The sequence below is a fragment of the Gallinula chloropus genome, assembly GCF_964237585.1.
Source record: "Gallinula chloropus genome assembly, chromosome: 27".
NCBI classification, from domain to species: Eukaryota; Metazoa; Chordata; class Aves; order Gruiformes; family Rallidae; genus Gallinula; species Gallinula chloropus.
This window is the reverse complement of record NC_140112.1, coordinates 2118586-2139956: the sequence shown is the minus strand read 5'-3', so window position 1 is coordinate 2139956 and position 21371 is coordinate 2118586. Positions and strand designations below refer to the sequence as shown.

The 21371-nt window shown below is 64.7% G+C and overlaps 2 protein-coding genes across 3 annotated transcripts; both read right to left on the bottom strand.

Moving 5' to 3' along the window:
• Positions 1 to 1091: 1091 nt before the first annotated feature.
• On the bottom strand, positions 1092 to 9468 carry SARS1 (seryl-tRNA synthetase 1). The gene is made up of 11 exons (XM_084275982.1): positions 9309 to 9468; positions 6839 to 6909; positions 6597 to 6677; positions 4931 to 5089; positions 3918 to 4061; positions 3468 to 3623; positions 2820 to 3041; positions 2590 to 2719; positions 1929 to 2086; positions 1702 to 1831; positions 1092 to 1601 (listed from the first exon to the last, which is right to left on the bottom strand). The coding sequence occupies exons 1-11, from the start codon at positions 9442 to 9444 to the stop codon at positions 1450 to 1452; spliced, it is 1539 nt and encodes a 512-aa protein (XP_084132108.1). The 5' UTR covers positions 9445 to 9468; the 3' UTR covers positions 1092 to 1449.
• An 851-nt stretch (positions 9469 to 10319) lies between these two features.
• ELAPOR1 (endosome-lysosome associated apoptosis and autophagy regulator 1) lies at positions 10320 to 20443 on the bottom strand (the record flags this gene model as incomplete). 2 transcript variants are annotated; one of them, XM_084275752.1, is made up of 20 exons in its annotated part: positions 10320 to 10557; positions 10751 to 10916; positions 12227 to 12405; positions 12523 to 12649; positions 12892 to 12993; positions 13092 to 13188; positions 14142 to 14322; positions 15282 to 15455; positions 15863 to 16117; positions 16214 to 16351; positions 16445 to 16550; positions 16660 to 16750; positions 16836 to 16964; positions 17088 to 17265; positions 17364 to 17452; positions 18476 to 18625; positions 18725 to 18830; positions 19322 to 19402; positions 19510 to 19657; positions 20274 to 20443. In XM_084275752.1, the coding sequence occupies 20 exons, from the start codon at positions 20432 to 20434 to the stop codon at positions 10489 to 10491; spliced, it is 2727 nt and encodes a 908-aa protein (XP_084131878.1). In that variant the 3' UTR covers positions 10320 to 10488. The 2 variants fall into 2 exon arrangements, with proteins under 2 accessions (XP_084131878.1, XP_084131877.1); XM_084275751.1 differs by having other exon boundaries at positions 10320 to 10569; positions 20274 to 20434.
• Between the last annotated feature and the right edge of the window lie 928 nt (positions 20444 to 21371).

Sequence of the window (21371 nt, the reverse complement as noted above, 5' to 3'; positions counted from 1 at the left end):
CATCCCGGTTCCATTCAGCCCCCATCCCAGCACCCATCCCTGCCCCCATCCCTGGCTCCATCCCAGCACCCATCCCAGTCCCATCCCTGCCCCCATCCCAGCCCCATCCCTGCCCCCATCCCAGCCCCCATCCCGTCTCCATCTCTGCCCCCATCCCAGCACCCATCCCAGCACCCATCCCAGCCCGATCCCTGCCCCCATCCCATCTCCCATCCCTGCCCCCATCCCAGCACCCATCCCAGCACCCATCCCAGCCCCATCCCTGCCCCCATCCCGGCTCCCATCCCTGCCCCCATCCCAGCACCCATCCTGGCCCCATCCCAGCCTGATCCCAGCACCCATCCCGGCTCCATCCCGGCAGCCGGCGCCGGGCCCAGGGCGTGGGTGCCGGGCAGGACGGTGCAGCGCCAGGCCCGGGGGCCCCGGCAGCGGAACGGGTCGGACGGGTGCGCCGGGATGGGGGGGGGGGGGCGGGTGGTGCCCACAGCCGAGATGGGTGTTAGGGAGCCGCCCGGGGACCCCCCCCGGCACCCACCGAAGGCTCCGGTGACTCACCGGGGCCTCTCCCCGCCTTGGCCGGGGGCCCCGGAGCCCTTCAAAGCGGAGCAGGGCGGGGGCGAACCCAACCAGCTCATCGGGGTGCTGCGCCGGGGGGCGGGGGGGGGCCGCCGGCTGCGCTCCCTCCCCAGCACCCCGTGGGTGCAGCCAGGGGTTTCCCACGCACGGCCGTGGGGGGGGGGGGGGGGGGGGCAGCCGGACCCCCTTCCCTTGGGGAAACTGAGGCACGGCCTCTCCCCCATCCCCACCTGAGGGGTCGGGCCGGCAGCTGGGGCGGAGGCGTGGGGGGCCCCGGCCCCTCTTTGAATTACAAATGGGCTGCGGCGAGCGCGGCCTTTGTCTGGGCCATTGTGCGGGGCCGAGGGAGGGGATAAGGCAGCAGAGGCCCCCCCCACCCCCCCCTTTCCCTTCCCTACAGCCCCCCCTTTTCCCCCTGTAACGCCCCCCCCGCAGCCCCCCCTTTTCATCCCTTGCCCCCCCTCAGCCCCCCCTTTCCCTCCCTTACCCCCCCCAGCGAGTGGCAGCTCAGCAGTTCTTGGCTTTATTGGATGGAGGGGGGGGGCACTGTCCATCCCCAGGATGGGGCAAGGGTGGGGGAGACCCCCAACCCCACGCAGGGGGGGGACACAGACACGGGGGCGCAGCCAGAGCCGCGACAGCATCAGTCCTTCCACCGCGGGAGCCGGGGCTCTGTGCCCTGGGGGGCTGGGGGGGGGGGGGCAGGCGGTGACCGGCAGCTCCCTGCCCCCCAACAGGCCCCAAAGCGATGGTGATGGGCGCCATGGTGATGGGCGCAGCCCCAGCAGGAGAGGAAGGCTGGGTGAGGATGATTCCGGAGGCCCCGAAGGTCCCTTGGGGGGGGCGGGGGGCACAGGGTGGGGGGTGCAGAGCTCAGACACCCATGTTCTGCATCTGCTCCTCCAGCACCCGCTCGCCCCCCGCCCCCGGCTTCTTCTTGCCCCCTTCCTGCTGCTTCTTCTGCTTCTTGGAGAGCTCCTGCTCGATGGGGGCCGGCTTCACGAACCGGATCAGCTCCCGCAGGTCTGGGCAGGGGGAGAGCAGCCATCACCCAGTGTAACCCCCCCCTTTCCCCAGCACCCAGGGTCTGGTTGGGTGGGGAAAGAGGAGATGCTGGGTGGTTACCTGGGGGCATGAAAGCTCGAAGCTTCTCGGGGACAAGGACACCCTCCTCGGTCTGATAGTTCTCCAGGATGGCGCAGATGGTGCGGGTGGTGGCACACATCGTGGCGTTGAGCATGTGCACGAACTCCACCTGCACCCAGGGCGGACAGACGGACACAAGAGGTGTGAGGATGGAGGGACAGACAGACAGGAGCAGCACCAGCCTGTCCCCAGCAGCTCGGCCTCACCTTGTCCATCATCTTCTTGGTCTGCCCGTAGCGGATGCGCAGGCGCCGCGCCTGGTAGTCGGTGCAGTTGGAGCAGGAGACCAGCTCACGGAAAGCGCCGGAGCCCGGGAACCAGGCCTCCAGGTCCAGCTTCTTGCTAGCAGCGTGGTTGAGGGAGCCTGGGAGAGAGGGGGGGTTAGTGATGGAGGTGAGGGGGCACTCCCCTCCACAGCATGCCCATCCCAGGGGGCAGCAGCATGGGATGCCTCTGAGGGGAATTGGGAAGGGACAAGGGGTCACTGCTCTGCAGCACCGAGCAGGGATGAGGGGTGTTTAAATGGGGTAATGCTCCTGGGAGTTGGGATACTCCAACTGTGCCATGGAGGGGACAGTGGGGACAGGCAGGGCACAGGCACAGCCCAGGGAACCTCCCCCAGTCCCAGCAGGGCCAGAACAGAGCATCTCTACAGACACTCAACGTCCCCATTGGCCACGCCACGGGGCTGAGGCACCTCCTCCCCCTCAGCCCTGCTCAGGGACAGACACCTCAAGAAGGGCCAGAGCCAAAGAAAACCAAACCAGGCAGCAGGGCAGGGCCATGGGGACGGTTGGCGTCCTCCTGGACCACCATGGCTCAGACACAGCGCCGGTGGCCCAAGGGTGAGGAAGCCCCTGCCCTTACCCGAGACGATGTTGACGATGTGGTAGGGGATGCCCAGGGACTGGTAGAAATCCTCAGCCGTGGCTATCATCTCCTCAAACATCTCCCAGGACTTGTTGTCGTGGGGCGAAGCGTAGACAAACTGCTCGATCTGCCAAGAGAAGAAGAAGAAGAAGGGGAAACCCCCCACATCAGCTGCAGCCTCTAATCCAGGGAAGGCCACCCCCCACCCCCCTCCGAGCACCTCTCACCTTCTCGAACTGGTGGACGCGGAAGATGCCGCGGGTGTCGCGGCCGTGGGACCCCACCTCCTGACGGAAACAGGTCGACAGCCCCGCGTACTTGATGGGCAGGTCCTCGGGCTTCAGCCACTCGTCGCGGTGCAGCGCGGCGATGGGCTGCTCCGAGGTGGCGATCAGGTACTTCTCGTCGATGGAGCTGTCATCAGCCTTCTCGCTGCCTTTGCCGATCACCTGCCAAGGGGGGGACAGACAAGACACAAACGCCATCGGTCCCCTTCCCCAGCTGCTCCTGCATCTCTGGGGATTGATGCTCCCTGGCAGATGCTCTCCGGGACCGGCGCTCGGAGCGGGGACAGGATTTGTGCAAGGGAGCAGCTGCCACTTGCTGGGTCTCCTTCAACGGCAGCGATGGCCTCGCAGGGATGAGCCACCTCCCCATCCCTACATCCCCATGACAACCACATCAGCCGTAAAGACAGACCCCAGAGACAGAAACCAGAGGGGAACCACCATGACAGCAGCCTTGCTGGAGCAAAGGGGACCTTGGCTGGCTCCCTGCCCATGGGGAAAGCCGTGTGGGGGTGGCTGGGTAGGGAAGCGGGTGCCTGGAGGGTGGGTGCTGAGACGCGGTGACCCGGCGGGCATCGAGCCGCTCACCTTGTAGAGCTCCTCGTCGAACTGGCTGAGCTGGGCCACCTCCTGCATCACCTCCTTCCTCATGAAGAAGGGGGTGTAGACGGGCGTGTAGCCCTTGGCGCGGAGGCTCTGCAGGGCGTACTGGATGAGGGCCTGCTCCAGGAACACCAGGGGACCCTGGGGGACAAGGGAAGACACCGCCTGTCACACACACACACCCCACTGCGCTGCCTCTTCTTGCTCAGCAGGTCCACACCAGCTTCAGGGTGCTCCTTCTGCCGGGCTCAGCATCGCTCTGCAACCACGGCAGGGATGCTGGAGCGGAGCCAGAGGCTGCCCAAGGTCATGGTGGTGGCACCAGAGGCCAGAGCCTGTCCCATGCGATGAGCTGGCTTAGCTCAGTCCAAAGGAGGAGCAGCACGACCCTCATCCCTCCCTGGTTTCCATCCCCTCTGGCATCTGGGCTCCCACCTTGAGGAAGTAGCCCCGGCTGCCTGCCACGACAGCTCCCTTCTCCCCCTCGTAACCGTCCACCATCACCACCAGGTCCACATGGGAATACTTCTTCCTACAGCTGCAGTCGCCCCACACCCGTTCCACCTTGTTGTCCACGTCCTGCAGAGAGACAGAGCGAAGAGGAGGGTGAGCCCATCACCCAGCCCAGCTCCACGGGGCTGAGAGGACACCAGTCTCTGCACTGTACTGGGCCCAGTTTGGGATCTCACGCTACAGAGCTTGAAATCCCAGTCCTGAGCCCGGCCGGTCACTTGTTTTGTGGCCACTTGGCAGCCAGCCCAGCCCAATTGTGTTCCCCTGGCAAAACATTCCTGCTGGATGAATGAAGGCAGCGGAGGGAGACCCCAGCCCCCTGGCTGGAAGCGACTTTCCCATGTATCCCCCCAACAATGGCTGTGCCCAGCGCTGTCTGAGCTGCTCTTTGTGTGCTCCCAGCAGGAAACGCTGTCTTGTCATGCAGATTTCATTCACCCACCCAGGGCTGAGGGGGGGAACCTCCCAGCAATGAGCCCCCCCTTCCTGCTCCCCAGCACTTGTCTGGCTTTGATAAACCAGCACAGCCAGCTCCCAGCGTGCTCTGGTCCCTACTTCATCCTCTGGTCCCTACCTCATCCTCTGGTCCCTACCTCATCCTCTGGTCCCTACTTCATCCTCTGGTCCCTACTTCATCCTCTGGTCCCTACTTCATCCTCTGGTCCCTACCTCATCCTCTGGTCCCCACCTCATTCTCTGGTCCCTACCTCATCCTCTGGTCCCCACCTCATTCTCTGGTCCCCACCTCATTCTCTGGTCCCTACCTCATCCTCTGGTCCCTACCTCATCCTCTGGTCCCTACTTCATCCTCTGGTCCCCACCTCATCCTCTGGTCCCTACTTCATCCTCTGGTCCCTACTTCATCCTCCGGTCCCTACCTCATCCTCTGGTCCCCACCTCATCCTCTGGTCCCCACCTCATCCTCTGGTCCCTACCTCATCGTTGCTGATGGGCACGGAGGGGTGGAGGAGGTTCCCGATCTCCCGCAGGCTCTCGAAACGTTCCGCCTCCAGCCTCACGCGCTCCGCGTCGCACTTGAGGATGGCTTCATCGATGAGGAGACGGACCCGCTTGATCTGCGACACCTGCAGCGTCTGCGTGGGCAGGGGTGAGGTGAGGAGGGGAAAAGGGCAGGGGGGAAAGGGAAGGGGGGAATGGGAAGGGGGGAAAGGGCAGGGGGGAAAGGGCAGGGGGGAAAGGGAAGGGGGAAAGGGAAGGGGGAAAGGGAAGGGGGAAAGGGAAGGGGGAAAAGGGAAGGGGGAAAAGGGAAGGGGGAAAAGGGAAGGGGGGAAAGGGAAGGGGGGAAAGGGAAGGGGGGGAAAGGGAAGGGGGGGAAAGGGAAGGGGGGGAAAGGGAAGGGGGGAAAGGGAGGGGGGAAAGGGAGGGGGGAAAGGGAAGGGGGGAAAGGGAAAGGGGAAAGGGAAGGGGGAAAGGGAAGGGGGAAAGGGAAGGGGGAAAGGGAAGGGGGAAAGGGAAGGGGGAAAGGGAAGGGGGAAAGGGAAGGGGGAAAGGGAAGGGGGAAAGGGAAGGGGGAAAGGGAAGGGGGAAAGGGAAGGGGGAAAGGGAAGGGGGAAAGGGAAGGGGGAAAGGGAAGGGGGAAAGGGAAGGGGGAAAGGGAAGGGGGAAAGGGAAGGGGGGAAAGGGAAGGGGGGAAAGGGAAGGGGGAAAGGGAAGGGGGGAAAGGGAAGGGGGGAAAGGGAAGGGGGGAAAGGGAAGGGGGGAAAGGGAAGGGGGGAAAGGGAAGGGGGGAAAAGGGCAGGGAAGGGGGGTGTGACAGCCAAACCCGGTTAATCACAGCCCCTCGCCCCACTGACACGGCTCTATGGACTGAACACACCAAACAACAGCCCCAGAGGACAAAGGGCTGGTGTAAGTCAGGCTCTGAACGGGCCTGAGAGTGCTACAGCATCACACGGTGTCACACAGTGTCACACAGCGTCACACAGCATCACACAGTGTCACACAGTGTCACACAGCATCACACAGCATCACACAGCATCACACAGCGTCACACAGCGTCACACAGCGTCACACAGTGTCACACAGTGTCACACGGCGTCACACAGTGTCACACAGTGTCACACAGTGTCACACAGTGTCACACAGTGTCACACAGCGTCACACAGCATCACACAGCGTCACACAGTGTCACACGGCATCACACAGTGTCACACAGCGTCACACAGCGTCACACAGCGTCACACAGTGTCACACAGCGCTCAGCAGGGGCAAGGGGCAGCCATCAGCTCCCACAGCAGCAAAAGCTGCCCAGTGCCAGGCTCATTAACCATGGCAGTTAACGAACTGGGAAGGGGAAGGGGCAGGGAGGGACTCGGGGAGGACTCGGAGCAGCTCGAATCCCCCACTGAAGCACAGGATGAGCCCTGGGCCAGCGAGCGGCCACGGGCCGGGGCTGAAACCATCTTTCCATGAGCAAGAACTGGTTATTACTGGGGGGGGGAAATAAGGATCCTCCTGGGAGGGGGCTCAGGCAGCCCCCCCTGGCTTGGTGCTGGGGCTTTGGGCACCTCATGGTGCTGCTCTTGACAAACTGGGTGGGCCAGAGGCATTGGGGTGGGGGGGAGACAGAGACTGACTCACCCCCAGGATGTCAGCAGTGAGCTCATCGAGGTTCTGGGCGCTCTCTGGTACAGACTCATCCGTCCCCACTGGCTCTTTTTTCTGTAGAGGGGGGAGAAACCAAACCCAGCAGGGTTAAAGAGTGAAGCTTGAGGGTAAAAATACTCCTTGGCTGTGGGAGGGAGAGGCCTGGAAAGCCAGAGACCTGGGGGAGATGCCACCAGCTAGTGAGGTCCCACCAAGTGAATGTCTCTGTGTCTCACCTTCATCTTGTCCCCGATCGTTTTGCTGCACAGGTTCTTCAGCTTGTTCAAGTTATCGGCACGAAACCTGCCTGGAAAGCAGAGGGGAAGGAGCCATCAGCCCACTGTGTGAGTGGAAGCGGGGCTGGGGTCCCCATCCAGCACCCAGAGAGGCTGTGAAGCCTCAGGAGGTGGCAGGAGAATCATAGAATCATATCTCTCTGTAAAAAACTTCCCCATAATATCTAATCTAAACCTTTCCTCCTTCAGCTTCACTCCATCCCCCCTTGTCCTGCCATTATTTGCTCTTTTAAAAAGTTCAATCCCCTCCTGTTCCTCTGTTCCCTTCAGGGACTGGGAGGCTGCAATGAGGTCCCCCCACAGCCTTCTCTTCTCCAGGCTGACCCAGCCCAGCTCCCTCAGCCTCTCTCCATAGGGGAGCTGCTCCAGCCCTCTGAGCATCCCTGTGGCTCCTCTGACCCCTCTCCACCAGTCCCACATCTTTCTTGTCCTGGGGCCCCAGCTCTGGCCCCAGGACTCCAGCTGGGGCCTCCCAAGGGCAGAGCAGAGAGGGACAATCCCCTCCCTGTCCCTGCTGCCACCCCTCTGCTGATGGAGCCCAGGATACATTGGCTCTACGAGCTGCAAGAGCCACTGCTGGCTCATGTCAAGCTTCTCATCCACCACAATCCCCAAGTCCTTCTCAGCAGGGCTACTCTCAAGAAGCTCTTCTCCCAGTCTGTATCCGTGTCTGGGATTCTTCCTTCCCCAGTGCCACACCTGACACTTGGCAGTGTTGAACCTCATTAGGTTCCCCCAGGCCCATCTTTCCAGCCTGTCAAGATCCCTCTGGAAGGGGACGGCAGCTCCAGGGGTGCCCAACGCCACCGGCCCTGGGTGTTTTGGAAGGAGGGGAGGGTTTGGCACAGTGTGGGGCAGAGTGTGGGGAGCTCAGGGCCATGGAGATGAGCCACAATCCCACCAGGACCCCCACAGCAGGCTGGGGCCACCAGGGGCTGAGGGGATGCAGGGCTCTGGGGCCACAGCGGTGAGATTCGGGCTGTTGGGAGGAGGGACCTGGGGATGCCCCCCCACTGCTGACACCAGGGCTGGGAAGGGCAGAGCTCAGCACACAGCTGTCCCCTCCTCCTTGGCAGGGCAGCCCAAACCAGAGACACCAACACCAGGGAGGGGGGGGGGGTGACATCCCCATCTGCAGCAGGATGAACCCCAGAACCGGCCAGCACAAAGGCGAAGAGCCAGGGGGCAGCAAACGCGACCCTGGCAGCTTCCCACAGAGCCCACGGCACCGGCAGCCGCCGGATTGCATCAGCCGGCTGCTCGCCAGCCCTGCGGTTACCACACCACAGCACCCTGCGCAGCACCCACCCTCCCGGGATGGGCTGGAACACCCCCCCCTACCCCGGGGAGGGGGGCTGGGGGAGCACCCCCCCACTGCCAGCCTGGAAAGCTGGCTGATCCCGCGGGATGAAAGGGCCCATGGGACAAAAGGGAAGCGGCTCTGAGGGCACAGCCGGAGCCAGGTGTGATTAAGCAGGGCTGGGCTCCTTCACATCAAGGCAACGGAATTAAAGGGCTGGTTAAAGGTGCCTCTTTCATCCCCTGGCAGCGGCGGAGGGGGGGTGGGGGGAGACGGCGGCACCCTGGGAATTGAGGGTTTCTGGGGCACACACACCCCCTCCCCACCCCCACCCCCTTCTCCTCTCATCACTCCCTCCTCTGCACCCCGACACCCAGAACCGGCGGCTGCCCAATTGGGAGCGGTGGCAGCAGCCGCCCCTGCTCCTGCACCCTCAAAGCGAGCGGGTACCCCAACAGGTACCCCGGGCACGGGCACTGAACGGGGTGACCCCGCGTGGGACCCCCGTCCTGGTCCAGCCCAGCGGGGTCTCGCAGAGGGACAGGGAGCGGATCCCTGTGCATCACCGGAGGGGAGCCGGGTGCCACCGGAGGGGATCCGGGTCCAGGCTGAGGCGGGGGGGGGGCTGGCACCGGGCCGCTCCCCCAGGCCCGGGAAGGGGGAAAGGGGGGGTATCCCCCAGGGAAGGGGGTGAGGGGACCCAGCCAGGCACAGCCCCCCCCCAGGGATCCTCCCACGGGGTGCCCCGGTCCTAGAGGAGCTGATGCCTGGAGGGCACCTCCCAGACCCCCTCCCCAAAAGGTGAGTCCACCTCGGTGAGGGGGTCGGGGGCTGGAGACACTCTCCTGGAGGGACAGGGGGATCCCGCAGCCGGGGGGGGGAGGCTGGGGCAGCATCACCTGCGGACAGGCGGCAGGGCCGGGAGGGGGATCGCCCACCCGGGGGGGGAGGAGGGGGTGACAAGGGACACGCCCGGCCCGCAACAGAGCATCTAACGCTGGGGAGGGGTGAGGGGGGCGGCCCCATCCCGGGGGTCCCGTAGCCCCGGGGAAGCGACCCCAGCACCCTCAGCCCCCTCCCCTCCCCTCCCCACTCCCCCTCCCCACGTACACCTCCGCCAGGCGCCGTCAGCCCGCACCAGCGCGTCCACCAGCCCCGGGTCCTTGAAGCGTTTGCGCTGCATGTCCCGCACCATGGCGGGGTCGCCGCCCTTGTCGGCGCGGAACAGGTCCAGGTCCAGCACCATGATGGCAGCGCCTGCCGACACCCGGCCGGCTCCTGCGCATGCGCCGCGCCTGCGCCACCGCCGCAGCCCGACAGCGGGGAATGGTGTGTGTGTGTGGGGGGGGGATGACGCGGTGAGCAGCGCCCCCTAGCGGCGCGGAGGAGTTCGGGAGGGGGGTCTCGGGCATCCCCACGGGGTTGGAGGGGAGGGGGCGGCTCTGGGGGGGGGGGGGGGGGGCGGGTATCCCTCGGCTCCCCGCGGGGCTCGGGGTTCCCCGCTCACCTGGGCACCCCCGGTTATCCCCCAACCGCCCCCTGGTATTCGGCTGGTCGCAGGGTACCCCCCCCCACCCCCTGCATCCCCCACCCCCCCCACCCCTGCATCCCCCACCCCACCCCCACAGCCCCCCAGACCCAAATTCGGGGGGGACACACAGGACACGACACACGTGCATCACGGGACGGGCCCCCCCGGGCCGGCTGAATCGGGTAAGGGGGGGTGGGGGTGTCCCCCCGCCACTGGAGCAGCCCCCTGTTGTCCCCACCACTTGGTCCCTTAGGTGCTCGTGGGGGGGTCTTGGGTGCCCCCCAACCTGTGCGGACCCCCCCACCCTTCGCAGAGCCGAGTAAAATCGGCCGGGGGGGTGCCCAGGACCGGCCCCCACCCCCCTGTGCCAGGGGACCACAGGGGCTGTGGGCAGGGGAGGTAACAGGGACCCCCAGCGTGCCCCATGGGGGGTGGGAGGGACATGATGCCGGCCCCTCACCTCAGCACCCCAAGCTGCCCCCCCAACCACGAGCCCCCAGCCGTGTCTGTGCCACCCCCACGGGAGCACCCAGAGCCCCCCTGCCCCCCCACCCTGCACCCCTCCCAGACACATGGAGCCGCTGTACAAACCCCCCGCCTGTATTTGGCATCTGTGGGCGCTTGGCTGGAGGGGGGGGGGACACTGGGGGGGGGGGACACACACGTACAAAAGCCGTAACGAAGCTCCAGTCTGAAGCGGGTCCCTAAGGCCACATTGGGGGGGGTGGGGGGTGGGCACTTGGCCGCCCCCCCGCCCCGTCACAGCTCCATGGCGGTGCTGCTGGACGACGTCTTCAGCAGGACGGAGTCGAAACCATCTGGAGTCCTCTGCAGCGAGCGCTGGGGGTCAGCTGGATGAGCCCCCACACCCCTTCACACCCCCAAATCCCCCCCACTGCGGTGGGGAAACTGAGGCACGGAGCAGGCCCAAACCACACCACTGCTCGGGCGTCTCTGGTGCCTGCTCCAGGGTTGTGCCCAACCCTCCTGCCCCCAAAACACCCCCCCCCCACCCCTTTACCTTGGCCGTGAGGGATTTGATTTTGCCAAAAAGTGATTTCTTGGTGTTGAAAACCACGTCATCCTCAGCGTCCTCCCCCTCCATGATGGCACAGCTATCGGGCGCCGGCAGCTCGCTCTCCTTGGCCGCTGCGTTCATCACCAGCTTGGAGTATTTATACTCCAGCCTGGGGACCACAGAATCCCAGAGGTTGGAAGGGACCTGGAGAGCTCCTGGGGTCCAACCCCCCTGCCAAAGCAGCTCCCCAGCTCATCTTGCACAGGGCGGCGTCCAGACGGGGCTGGAATCTCTCCAGAGATGGAGACTCCACACCCCCTGGGCAGCCTGTCCCAGGGCTCCCTCACCCTCACTGGGGAAAAGTTCTTCCCCAGGTTGCTGTGGAACTCCCTGTGCTCCAACTTGCAGCCATTGCCCCTTGTCCTGTCCCCACAGACACTGAAAAGGGGCTGCCCATTTCCCCTGCATCCCATACTGAAGATATTGATAAACATTAATAAGTTCCCCCTTAGTCTTCTCCAGGCTGAACAGCCCCAGCTCCCTCAGCCTTTCCTCACAGGGGAGATGCTCCAGGCCCTTCAGCATCTCTGTCCCTCCTCTGGACTCTCTCCAGGAGACCCCTGTCTGTTTGATCCCAGGGAGCCCAGAACTGGACACAACACTCCAGGTGGGGCCTGAGCAGGGCAGAGCAGAGGGGGAGGATCCCCTCCTGTGACCTGCTGCCCACACTCCTCCTGATGCCCCCAGGATCCCATTGTCTCTCTCAGCCCCAGGGCACACTGCTGGCTCATGGCCACCCTGTCACCCACCAGGACTCCCAGGTCCTTCTCCTCAGAGCTCCTCTCCAGCAGGTCACCCCCAGCCTGTCCTGATCCCAGCAGTTGTTCCTCCCCAGGTGCCAGACTCTCCACTTGCTTTAGTTGAACCCCATCTGGTCTCTCCCTGCCCAGCTCTGCAGCCTGTCCAGGTCTCTCTGGATGGCAGCGCAGTGTCCTGCCTGTCACCCACCCCTCCCAGCTCTGGATCATCAGGTACTGGCTGAGGGTGGGTGCTGTTCCCTCATCAAGCTCAATGAAGATATTGACCAGGACTGGACCCAACACCCAGCCCTGGGGAACAGCACTGGTCACAGGTCTCCAGCCAGACTCTGCTCCACTGATCACCCCCCTCTGGGCTCGGTCCCACAGCCAGTTCTCACCCCCCCCTCACTGCCCACTCATCCATCCCATGCTCCCTCAGCTCTGCTGTCAGGATGTCATGGGAGGCAGGATGAACAGCCTCACTGAAGTCAGGGTAGATGACACCCCCTGCTCTCCCTCCATCCACCCACCCCGTGCTCTGAGATCAGCCGAGCACGATGGGGAGAAGCAGCATCACCCCCCCACCTTGTGCTGACACGTGTCCGTGCGTCTCCTCTCCGTGTGTCCCACCCATCCACCCTCCCCCCCATCCCAAAACCCCACTGTGCCCCTCACTCACCTTTGGTTCTTCTTCCAGAAGTAGGTGGCAAGGGCGGCGAGGAGGATGGCGGTGCCTGTGCCAGCAGAGATCCCCACCTTCAGCCAGAACTCCAGGCTCCTGCACACCCTCACCACCTGCGCCGGCAAACTCTGCCCACCGCGGCACAACCGGGGCTCCCGCCAGACGTAGGTGGTTCTCTGGGGATGGGGGTGGATATTGGAGGTGTGGATGGGATGGGGTAGGGGGGGGTGGGGGGTGTTTAGTGGGATGGGTTGAGCTCCCAGCACATCCCCATGGTGTCCTGCTTGGGGTACCTGGATGCCACCGAGGCAGGCGCTGGTGATGGGGCGGTAGTGGGTGGCGGAGCAGAGGGGACAAGCTTCTCCTGTCACCCAGAGGAAGTGGAAGGTGCAACCGTCGCAGGTACCCTCGGGGCATTTGCTGAGAGAGAGGTGATGGTGATGGGGGATAGAAAAAAGAAGGGTGCTCAGGGATGGGGTGGGTACCCAGAGTGAAGCACCCATAGGATGCCCCATTCACCCCCCATCCCACAACTTGGGGGGGCAGAGCATCCTCACCACCCCACCCCCCACCCCCCCTCCCGGGGTGTTCACCCCGGGAGGGGGGGTGGGGGGTGGGGTGGTGAGGGTGCTCTGCCCCGCCCCCCCCCCAACAGCACCCACCTGGGCACAGCCAGGGTGCCGATGCCGGGGCGCAGCGGGTCGCAGCGCAGGCGGATGGTGGTGGCACGGCCCCCGCTGCAGGGCTGCGTCGCGTCGTTGGACCTGTAGAGATTGGGGGGGGGGGGACACAGACATCACACTGGGGGGCTCAGCAGTCTTGGTGGGTGTCCCCCCCCCCGCCTCAACCCTTCAGCACCCACCTGTAGAAGAAGGTGATGTCTGGCAGGTCGGGGTGGCCGGGGGGGAAGTATTCGGGTGGGGAGGTGATGCCGTCCAGTGTGGAGCTGGTGGTGACGCCTGCGGGGAGAGAGGTGTGTCCCAGTGCCACCAGTATATCCCAGTGCCACTGGTATGTGACAGCGCCACCAGTACATCTCAGTGCCACTGGTACATCCCAGTGCCACCAGTACATCCCAGTGCCACTGGTACCTCCCAGTGCCACCAGTACATCTCAGTGCCACTGGTACATCCCAGTGCCACCAGTATATCCCAGTGCCACTGGTATGTCACAGTGCCACCAGTACATCTCAGTGCCATTGGAATGTCTCAGTGCCATTGGAATGTCTCGGTGCCATCAGTACATCCCAGTGCCACCGGTGAATTCCAGTGCCACCAGTACATTCCAGTGCCACTGGTATGTCCCAGTGCCACCAGTACATCTCAGTGCCATTAGAATGTCTCAGTGCCATTGGAATGTCTCGGTGCCACTGGAATGTCTCAGTGCCATTGGAATGTCTCGGTGCCACCAGTACATCCCAGTGCCACTGGTGCACTCTAGTGCCATTGGAATGTCCCAGTGCCACCGGTACATCCCAATGCCGCTGGTGAATCCCAGTGCCACCAGTGTGTCCCAGTACCACTGGTACATCCCAGTGCCACCGATACATCCTAGTGCCACCAGTACATCCCAGTGCCACTGGTACACTCTAGTGCCATTGGAATGTCCCAGTGCCACCAGTACATCCTAGTGCCACTGGTACATCCTAGTGCCACCAGTACACCCCAGTGCCATTGGAATGTCCCAGTGCCACCAGTACATCCCAGTGCCACCAGTACATCCTAGTGCCACCAGTACATCCTAGTGCTACCACTACATTCCAGTGCCACCAGTATATCCCAATGCTACCAGTACGTCCCAGTGCTACCAGCACACCCCAGTACTACCAGTACGCCCCAGTGCCACCAGTACACCCCAGTGCCACCAGCGCACTTCAGCAAGGGTGTTTGGGGGGGGGGGGGCTGTGGCTCACCCAGGAGGCGGTCGGCCAGGCTGACGGGCTGCGATGACACGGCCGTCTTGTAGCCCATGACGTCGGGGGGCACCAGGATGGACTGGCAGGCGTATGACGTCACCACCCGCGCGGGGTCCCCCGCGCCCGCCGGCAGCCGCGCGTCCGTCACGTTGTCGGCGCAGGAGGCTGTCTTCCTGCCCTGGCGGGTGACAGGGCGCGGGTGACGCGGGGCAGCGGCGTACATGCGTGTGTGGGGGGGTGTCTGTGCACACACCTGTGTGGGGTGTCTGTGCACACACGTGGGGTGTCTGTGTACACACGTGTGGGGTGTCTGCACACACCTGTGGGGTGTCTGTGCACATGTGTATGTGGGGGGGTGTCTGTGCACACGTGTGTGGAGTGTCTGTGCACACACGTGTGGGGGTGTCTGTGCACACGTGTGTTGTGGGGTGTCTGTGCACACACGTGTGGGGGTGTCTGTGCACACTGTGTGGGGGGTGTCTGCACACACGTGTGTGTGGGGTGTCTGTGCACACACGTGTGTGTGTGAGGGTGTCTGTGCACATGTGTATGGGGCTGTGGACATACGTGTGTGGGGTGTCTGCGCACACCTGTGTGGGGTGTCTGTGCACATGCGTGTGGGGGGGGTGTCTGTGCACACGTGTGTGTGGGGGGGGTGTCTGTGCACACGTGTGTGGGGGTGTCTGTGCACATGTGTGGGGGTGTCTGTGCACACTGTGTGGGGGGTGTCTGTGCACACGTGTGTGGGGGGTGTCTGTGCACACACGTGTGGGGGGTGTCTGTGCACACGTATATGGGGCTGTGGACATACGTGTGTGGGGTGTCTGTGCACACTGTGTGTGGGGTGTCTGTGCACACGTGTCTGGGGGGGTGTCTGTGCATACGTGTGTGTGGGGGGGTGTCTGTGCACACACATGTGTGTGGGGTGTCTGTGCACATTGTATGTGGGGGGTGTCTGTGCACACACGTGTGTGTGTGTGTGTGAGGGTGTCTGCGCACTCGTGTATGGGGCTGTGGACATACGTGTGTGGGGTGTCTGTGCACACTGTGTGTGGGGGGGGTGTCTGCGCACACCAGGCGAGGCCGGGGGTCCCGTCCCCCGCCCCCTGCCCCCCTGCCCATGCCCCCCGGCCTCACCTGGTTGCCGCAGAGGCTGAGGTTGAAGTGGTGGAAGTACTTGAGGCCCTTGGCGGTGAAGCTGGGCCCGCTGGCCAGGGCCGCGCCGGCCGCCAGCGCCGAGAAGTCGTAGTGCAGGATGCGGCCCGGCAGCGCCAGGGAGAAGCTGCAGTTGTTGTAGCAGAGGGAGCGGAGCTGGGGGGGGGGCAGGAGGTGGCAGTCAGGGGTAGCCACGGGTTGGTGTCACCCCGATGGGGATGTGGAGTGTCACCCTTGGGTCATCGCCTCAGGACGCCCATGTGTGTCACCCACCCCTGTCACCTGGCCTGGGGTGCTGGTGTCACCTCCCCGGGGACAGCGGGGGTGGCATCCCCTTGTCTAGGCAGTGGCACCCACCTGGGATGGCCAGGGGGGGGCTGGGGTCACCCACGGGTGATGGGGTTGGTGTCACCTTCCTGGGATGTCACAGCGGGGATGGTGTCACCCTTCTGGTGCCACCCACTTGGGGTGGCCGGGGAAGGGGACATGGGCATCACCCATGGGGATGTGACCCTGCCACCCCACCCCCTCCACCCCACCAGGGGACACGTGGGGACGGGCACCTGGTTGCTGCGGGTGCCGGGTCCGCAGGGGTGGCAGGCGGGGGTCCCGTCGGAGGGGTGACCCCGCAGGTAGGTTCCGGGTGGGCAGGGCTGGCAGGTGCCTGTCCTGTGGTCCATGACATTCCCGGGGGGACACGGGGCGCAGGACCCAGCCGGCTCAGGGGCACAGCGCCGGCAGAAGGATGCCACCCCTCCCAGCACGTTGGTGACGTTGATGGAGTAGAGCTTGGCCACGTCGCTGGTGTACCGCCGGCCCTGGCACGAGACCGCCCATCACCCCCTGCACCCCCCCCAGCGCCTGCAGCCCCCCGGGGGGGGTGTCACCCCACACCCCCCCCCTCCATCCCTCACCGCCTCGTGGTAGGGGGTGCGCTGGAAAACCCAGGTGAAGCTCATGGTGGCATTTTTCTCCACCACGTAGGTGTAGGACTGTTTCCCCTTGGGGCCCGTCCACGTCTCCACCGGTGTGTTGGTGCGTGAGTTGATGCCCTGTGAGGACATGGGGATGGTGACACCCCCCAAACCTGGTGTGTGCATCCCCTAACACCCCCCCCAGCCCCACCATGTCCCCCCCCAACTCACCACCAGGAAGTAGAGCTCGCAGCTGACGCTGCAGACTGTCTCGAAGACGAAGGTGATCCTGGCCACCTCCTTGCTCTCTGCATCCTCCAGCACTGGGCTCGGGGGGCTGGGGGGAGCAGGAGGGGGGCAGGGGGGACACGCTGCCAGGCTCTGCCCCATGACAATGTCCCCCACACCTCGCTGGGGACACCCTGGTGCTGCCCCCCTGGCCTCACCTGAAGCCAGGGACCACCAGCGTGAGGATCATGAAGTCGTTGTCAGAGGCTCCAGCCGCCGTGTAGATGTAATCCCCGGCCACCTCCCAGCCTGCAAGGGCAGGGTGACAGCTCAGCGAGGTCCCCAGCTGTCCCCACAGGAGGGAGCGGTGAGGGGACGGGGGTCTCAGTGCTACCTGCCATCCCCTTGTACTCAAAGTTGATGCCGCTGAGGACGGTGGTCTCCATGTTGGGGGGCAACACGTTCCACCACTTGTACTCCAACCCCAGCGCCGGCTCAGTGCCGGCCGGGCAGCTCAGGCAGCCTGGGGACAGGAGGGGACAACCCTGCACCGGGGTGGCACCCGCTTCCCCCCCACACCCCCCTACCCTAAACAGCTCCAGGTGCTCCAGACACCCCTTGGGGACGATGAGTGGGATGTCCTTACCGGAGCCGTTGGAGTAGGAGCCGTAGGGACAGGGCTGGCAGGTGCTGCCGTTGCTTTTGGCAAAGCCAGGGTTGCAGGGGGGGCACTTGGTCTTCACCCCCGAGGGCGGCAGCCGGGCAGCCTGGGGAAGCTCCTCGCTGCAGATCTTGGGCTCAGCCCACTTGAACATCAGCTGGGTCTGTGGGATGGGGGGGGCTGAGCTGGGGGGGACACATGGGGACAGGGACAGAGGGCACCAGCCCCCCTGATCCCCCCCCTCCCCAACCCTGGCTGTACCTCCCCGAGCGCGTCGCAGGCGGTGTGTGTGTAGAAGTAATCCTTGTCCGTGCAGGGCGGCCGCGCTTTGCAGGACGCTGAGCCCGGCTCTGCCGGCCATGGGGAGAGACAGCGGCTGAGCCAGAGGGTGAGGGGACCTCCCTGCTGTCCCCTGCCACCCCGTGCCACCCACGTCCTCCTCCCCGAGTGATGGTGGGTCCTGCCTGCCCCCCCCACCCCGTGTCTCCTCTGCCTTCCCCAGGGGCAGCACTGTCAGGGCACGAGGGGATGTGAGGGGCACCCGGCCATCACCTCTGGGTGTGGGGACAGCAAGGGACACCCAGTCCCCACATCTGGGTCTGGGGACAGCAAGGGACACCCAGTTACCAGGGAAAGCAAGGGACACCCAGTCCCCACATCTGGGTGTGGGGATAGCAAGGGACACCCAGTTACCAGGGAAAGCAAGGGACACCCAGTCCCCACATCTGGGTGTGGGGACAGCAAGGGACACCCAGTTACCAGGGAAAGCAAGGGACACCCAGTCCCCACATCTGGGTGTGGGGACAGCAAGGGACACCCAGCTACCAGGGACAGTGAGGGACACCCAGCCACCACCTCTGGGTGCAGGGACAGCGAGGGACACCCGGCCACCCCATCTGGGTGTGGGGACAGCAAGGGTCGCCCGGACACCACATCTGGGTGTGGGGACAGCGAGAGACACCCAGATACCAGGGACCTGGCCACCACATCTGGGTGTGGGGAGAGTGAGGGGCACCTGGCCACCACCTCTGGGTACAGGGACTGTGTAGGACACCTGGCCACCACATCTCAGTGCAGGGACAGCAAGGGACACCCAGCTACCAGGGACAATGAGGGACACCCAGCCCCCACTTCTGGGTATAAGGACAGTGTGGGGCACCCTGCCACCACATCTGGGTGCAAGAACAGTGAGGGACACCCGATCACCAGCTCTGGATACAGGGACAGCAAGGGACACCCAGCTACCAGGGACTGTGTAGGACACCTGGCCACCACATCTGGGTGCAGGGACAGCGTGGGGCACCCAGCCCCTCCATCTGGGTGCAGGGACAGCGAGGGACACCCAGGACAGCACGGGTGTCACCTCCCCTCACCAGCATAGGTGGCAGGCTCGCAGGGCTGGCAGGCTGTGGCTCCCTTGCTGGAGAAGGTGTTGGCAGGACAGAGCTGGCAGGTGGAGGAGCCGGCGGCGGGCGCGAAGGTGCCCGGTTTGCAGGGGAAGCACTCGGAGGTGTAAGCCACCCCTGGGAGCAGGAGGGTGGTTGAGGGGGTGGGAATTAATGGAGGGAGGGTGGGGTGGGATGTGGGAACCGCCCCTCCCCTACCCTGCCACCCACCCCTACCTGTGATGCCGATGTTCCTCACCAGCACTGGTTTGGGGACCTTGGACCAGACAGAGAATGCTGTGGTTCGCCAGTACAGCACGTTGTTGCCACGGCTCAGCTCCACCTGGAAAAGGGGTGGTGAGGTTCATGAGGGTTTGGGGGGGGTCCCATTGCTGGGGAGGGGGCTGGCATCTATGGGTGGGGGTTGAGGAGTCCCTGTCACACCCCCCCGCCCCCCGCCTCCATCCCCACTTCCCCATGGAGCATCCTCTGCCCAGGGGAGGGAACACAAGGGACCTGGGGGGGGGGGGGGGGGTATGTTACACTGAAGCCCCCCCTCTCCTTATCACCACCCCTTATACCCGCTTCCCCATGGAGCATCCTCTGCCCAGGGGAGGGAACACAAGGGACCTGGTGGGGGGGGGGGGGGTATGTTACACTGAAGCCCCCCCTCTCCTTATCACCACCCCACCACCCCTTATACCCGCTTCCCCATGGAGCATCCTCTGCCCAGGGGAGGGAACACAAGGGACCTAGCGGCGGGTGGGGGGGGTGAAGGGAGTGTTACACTGAAGCCCCCCCCTCTCCTTACCCCCTCCAGCCTCCCCCACTCACGCTGTGAAACTCCCAGCCCTTCTCCGTCGTCCGCATCCAGCGCGACTCCTCCACCATGGGCTGGCACTGGTCGTTCTGCACCTGTGGGGACAGCGTGAGGACACTGGGACCCCACTAATGTCCCCCCCAACAATGTCCCCAGAGCTTCCCCCCTATAGCCCTGCTCCCCTCCAGCCCCTGGCACCTACAAAGAACTCGAAGACGATGCTGCTGTCGGGGTAGATGTACTCAAAGGAGACGGTGCCCGACTGCTTGAGGCTGACAGCGTACATCAGGGTGGCCGTGCACTCGTCCGTGTTGGAGGCCACGTAGTCCCCCAGAGGCACCCATGTCGACCTGGGGTGGGTGGCACAGAGCGTGGGCTCCAGCCCCGCTCCCAACCCCGTGGCTGATGGGATGGGGATGGTTGGATGGGGAGGAGGCGTTGGGATGCAGGGGTTTGGGACCAGCACGGGGAACTTGGGGGACTGAGGATGGTGGGGATAGCACAAGGGATGTGTCACCCTCTCATCCTGGATCTTTCCCCACTCTGGCTTGGCCTGACAAGAGGTGGGTGGGCTGTGGGGTGGAGGAGTAGGAGGAGGAGGAGGAGGAGGGGGATCCTGCCACGCTGGAGCCACACTGGGGCTGGCGGCTGCGTAACTGAAGCGCTGCTGCAAGTAGGTTACGTCTGGGAGTTGCATAAACGCTGCAGCACCGATGGAAGGGAGATACCAGCACCAGGGTGGGCGTCCCACAGGGCTGGGGTGCTGCCAGGATGGGTGGGTGGATAAGTGGGTGGGTGTCCCCCGCAGTGCCCCACCAGCATCACCCACTGGAGAGAAGGATGATGGGGTGGGGTGGGGGAAGCGCGACGGGATGGGGTATCAGGGAAACAGGGGTGCTGCTTGTGTGCCCACCCATGGGGCTCCCCACCCCTCGTGGTGGTGGTGGTGGTGGGGGGATGACTCACGAGGTGCAGTTCTCCACCATGTCACCAAAACCCTCGTCGACCTCCAGGTTGGTGGCGACGTTGGCGAAGCCGTGGGGCACCTCGTCCCACTCGTCGAAGCGGATGCCGGTGCCCAGCGAGTAGGTGCCCTCGGCGCAGGGCTGGCACGCCTGCGCCTTCATGTCCAGGAACTCGCCCGCCTTGCAGGAGAAAGCTGGGGGTGGGAGGTGGGGGGGGGGTTAGGGGGGTTGTGACACCCCCACCCCAGCTCCCCTCGGTGCTGCTGCTTCAGCCTCATCATCCTCAGCTCTGCTTTTTGGAGCGCTCCCTGCTAGTGGAGGTGCTCAGGCAGCTCTGGGATCCTCCTCCCCAAGGATCCCCCTCCCCAAGCGTCCCCATGGGGAGCCCCCCCCTCCTTCCCCCCCACCTCCCACCCCAATTTATGACCTTTGGCAACGCCCTGGCCCTTCCCCACCCGACCTCCTGCTCTTTACCACCAGCCAGCACCAGGCAGGATGTGACCCCCCCACTGAAGGATGGATGCTGCAGAGCTGCAGCACCCCCCAATGCTGGCAGTATTGGGGTCAGGGGGGGTGTTTCCATCCCCCCCATGGCATCCCAGTGCCAAGCTGGCAGCGCTGAGCGCTCGCTGCCACCCAGCAGACAGGTCCCATCGCTGCCTTTGAAGCCATCGCGCTGCGCCGGCGCCGCCAAAGAGCCGTGCTTTGCCTCATCGCTCCCCCCTTGCCCTCATTTCCCATCCCTGCCCTTCCCCTGCCCCAGGACCCCCCCAATATCCCCTCCCTCTCACCCTTCACCCCTCAGCCTTCACCCCTCAGCCTTACAGCATTCGGTGCCCTTGACGGGGTCCGGCAGCCCGGTGCAGAGTCCCGGTGTGTGCGGCACAGCCACCCTCCAGCGCGCGCCCGCGCTGTCGCACGCCGTGTACTCGTAGTGGTATTCCGACTGGGAGAGGATGGGATGAAGGGGGGGACACCCCGAGGACCCTCCCCCCCCCCCCCAAGCCATAGCACCCCCCTTCCCTGGGGTTGTTCCCCCTCCCAACACGTGCCCGGCCACTCTCCCATGGGTATTCTTGGTTTAAGCCATTGTGGGGGG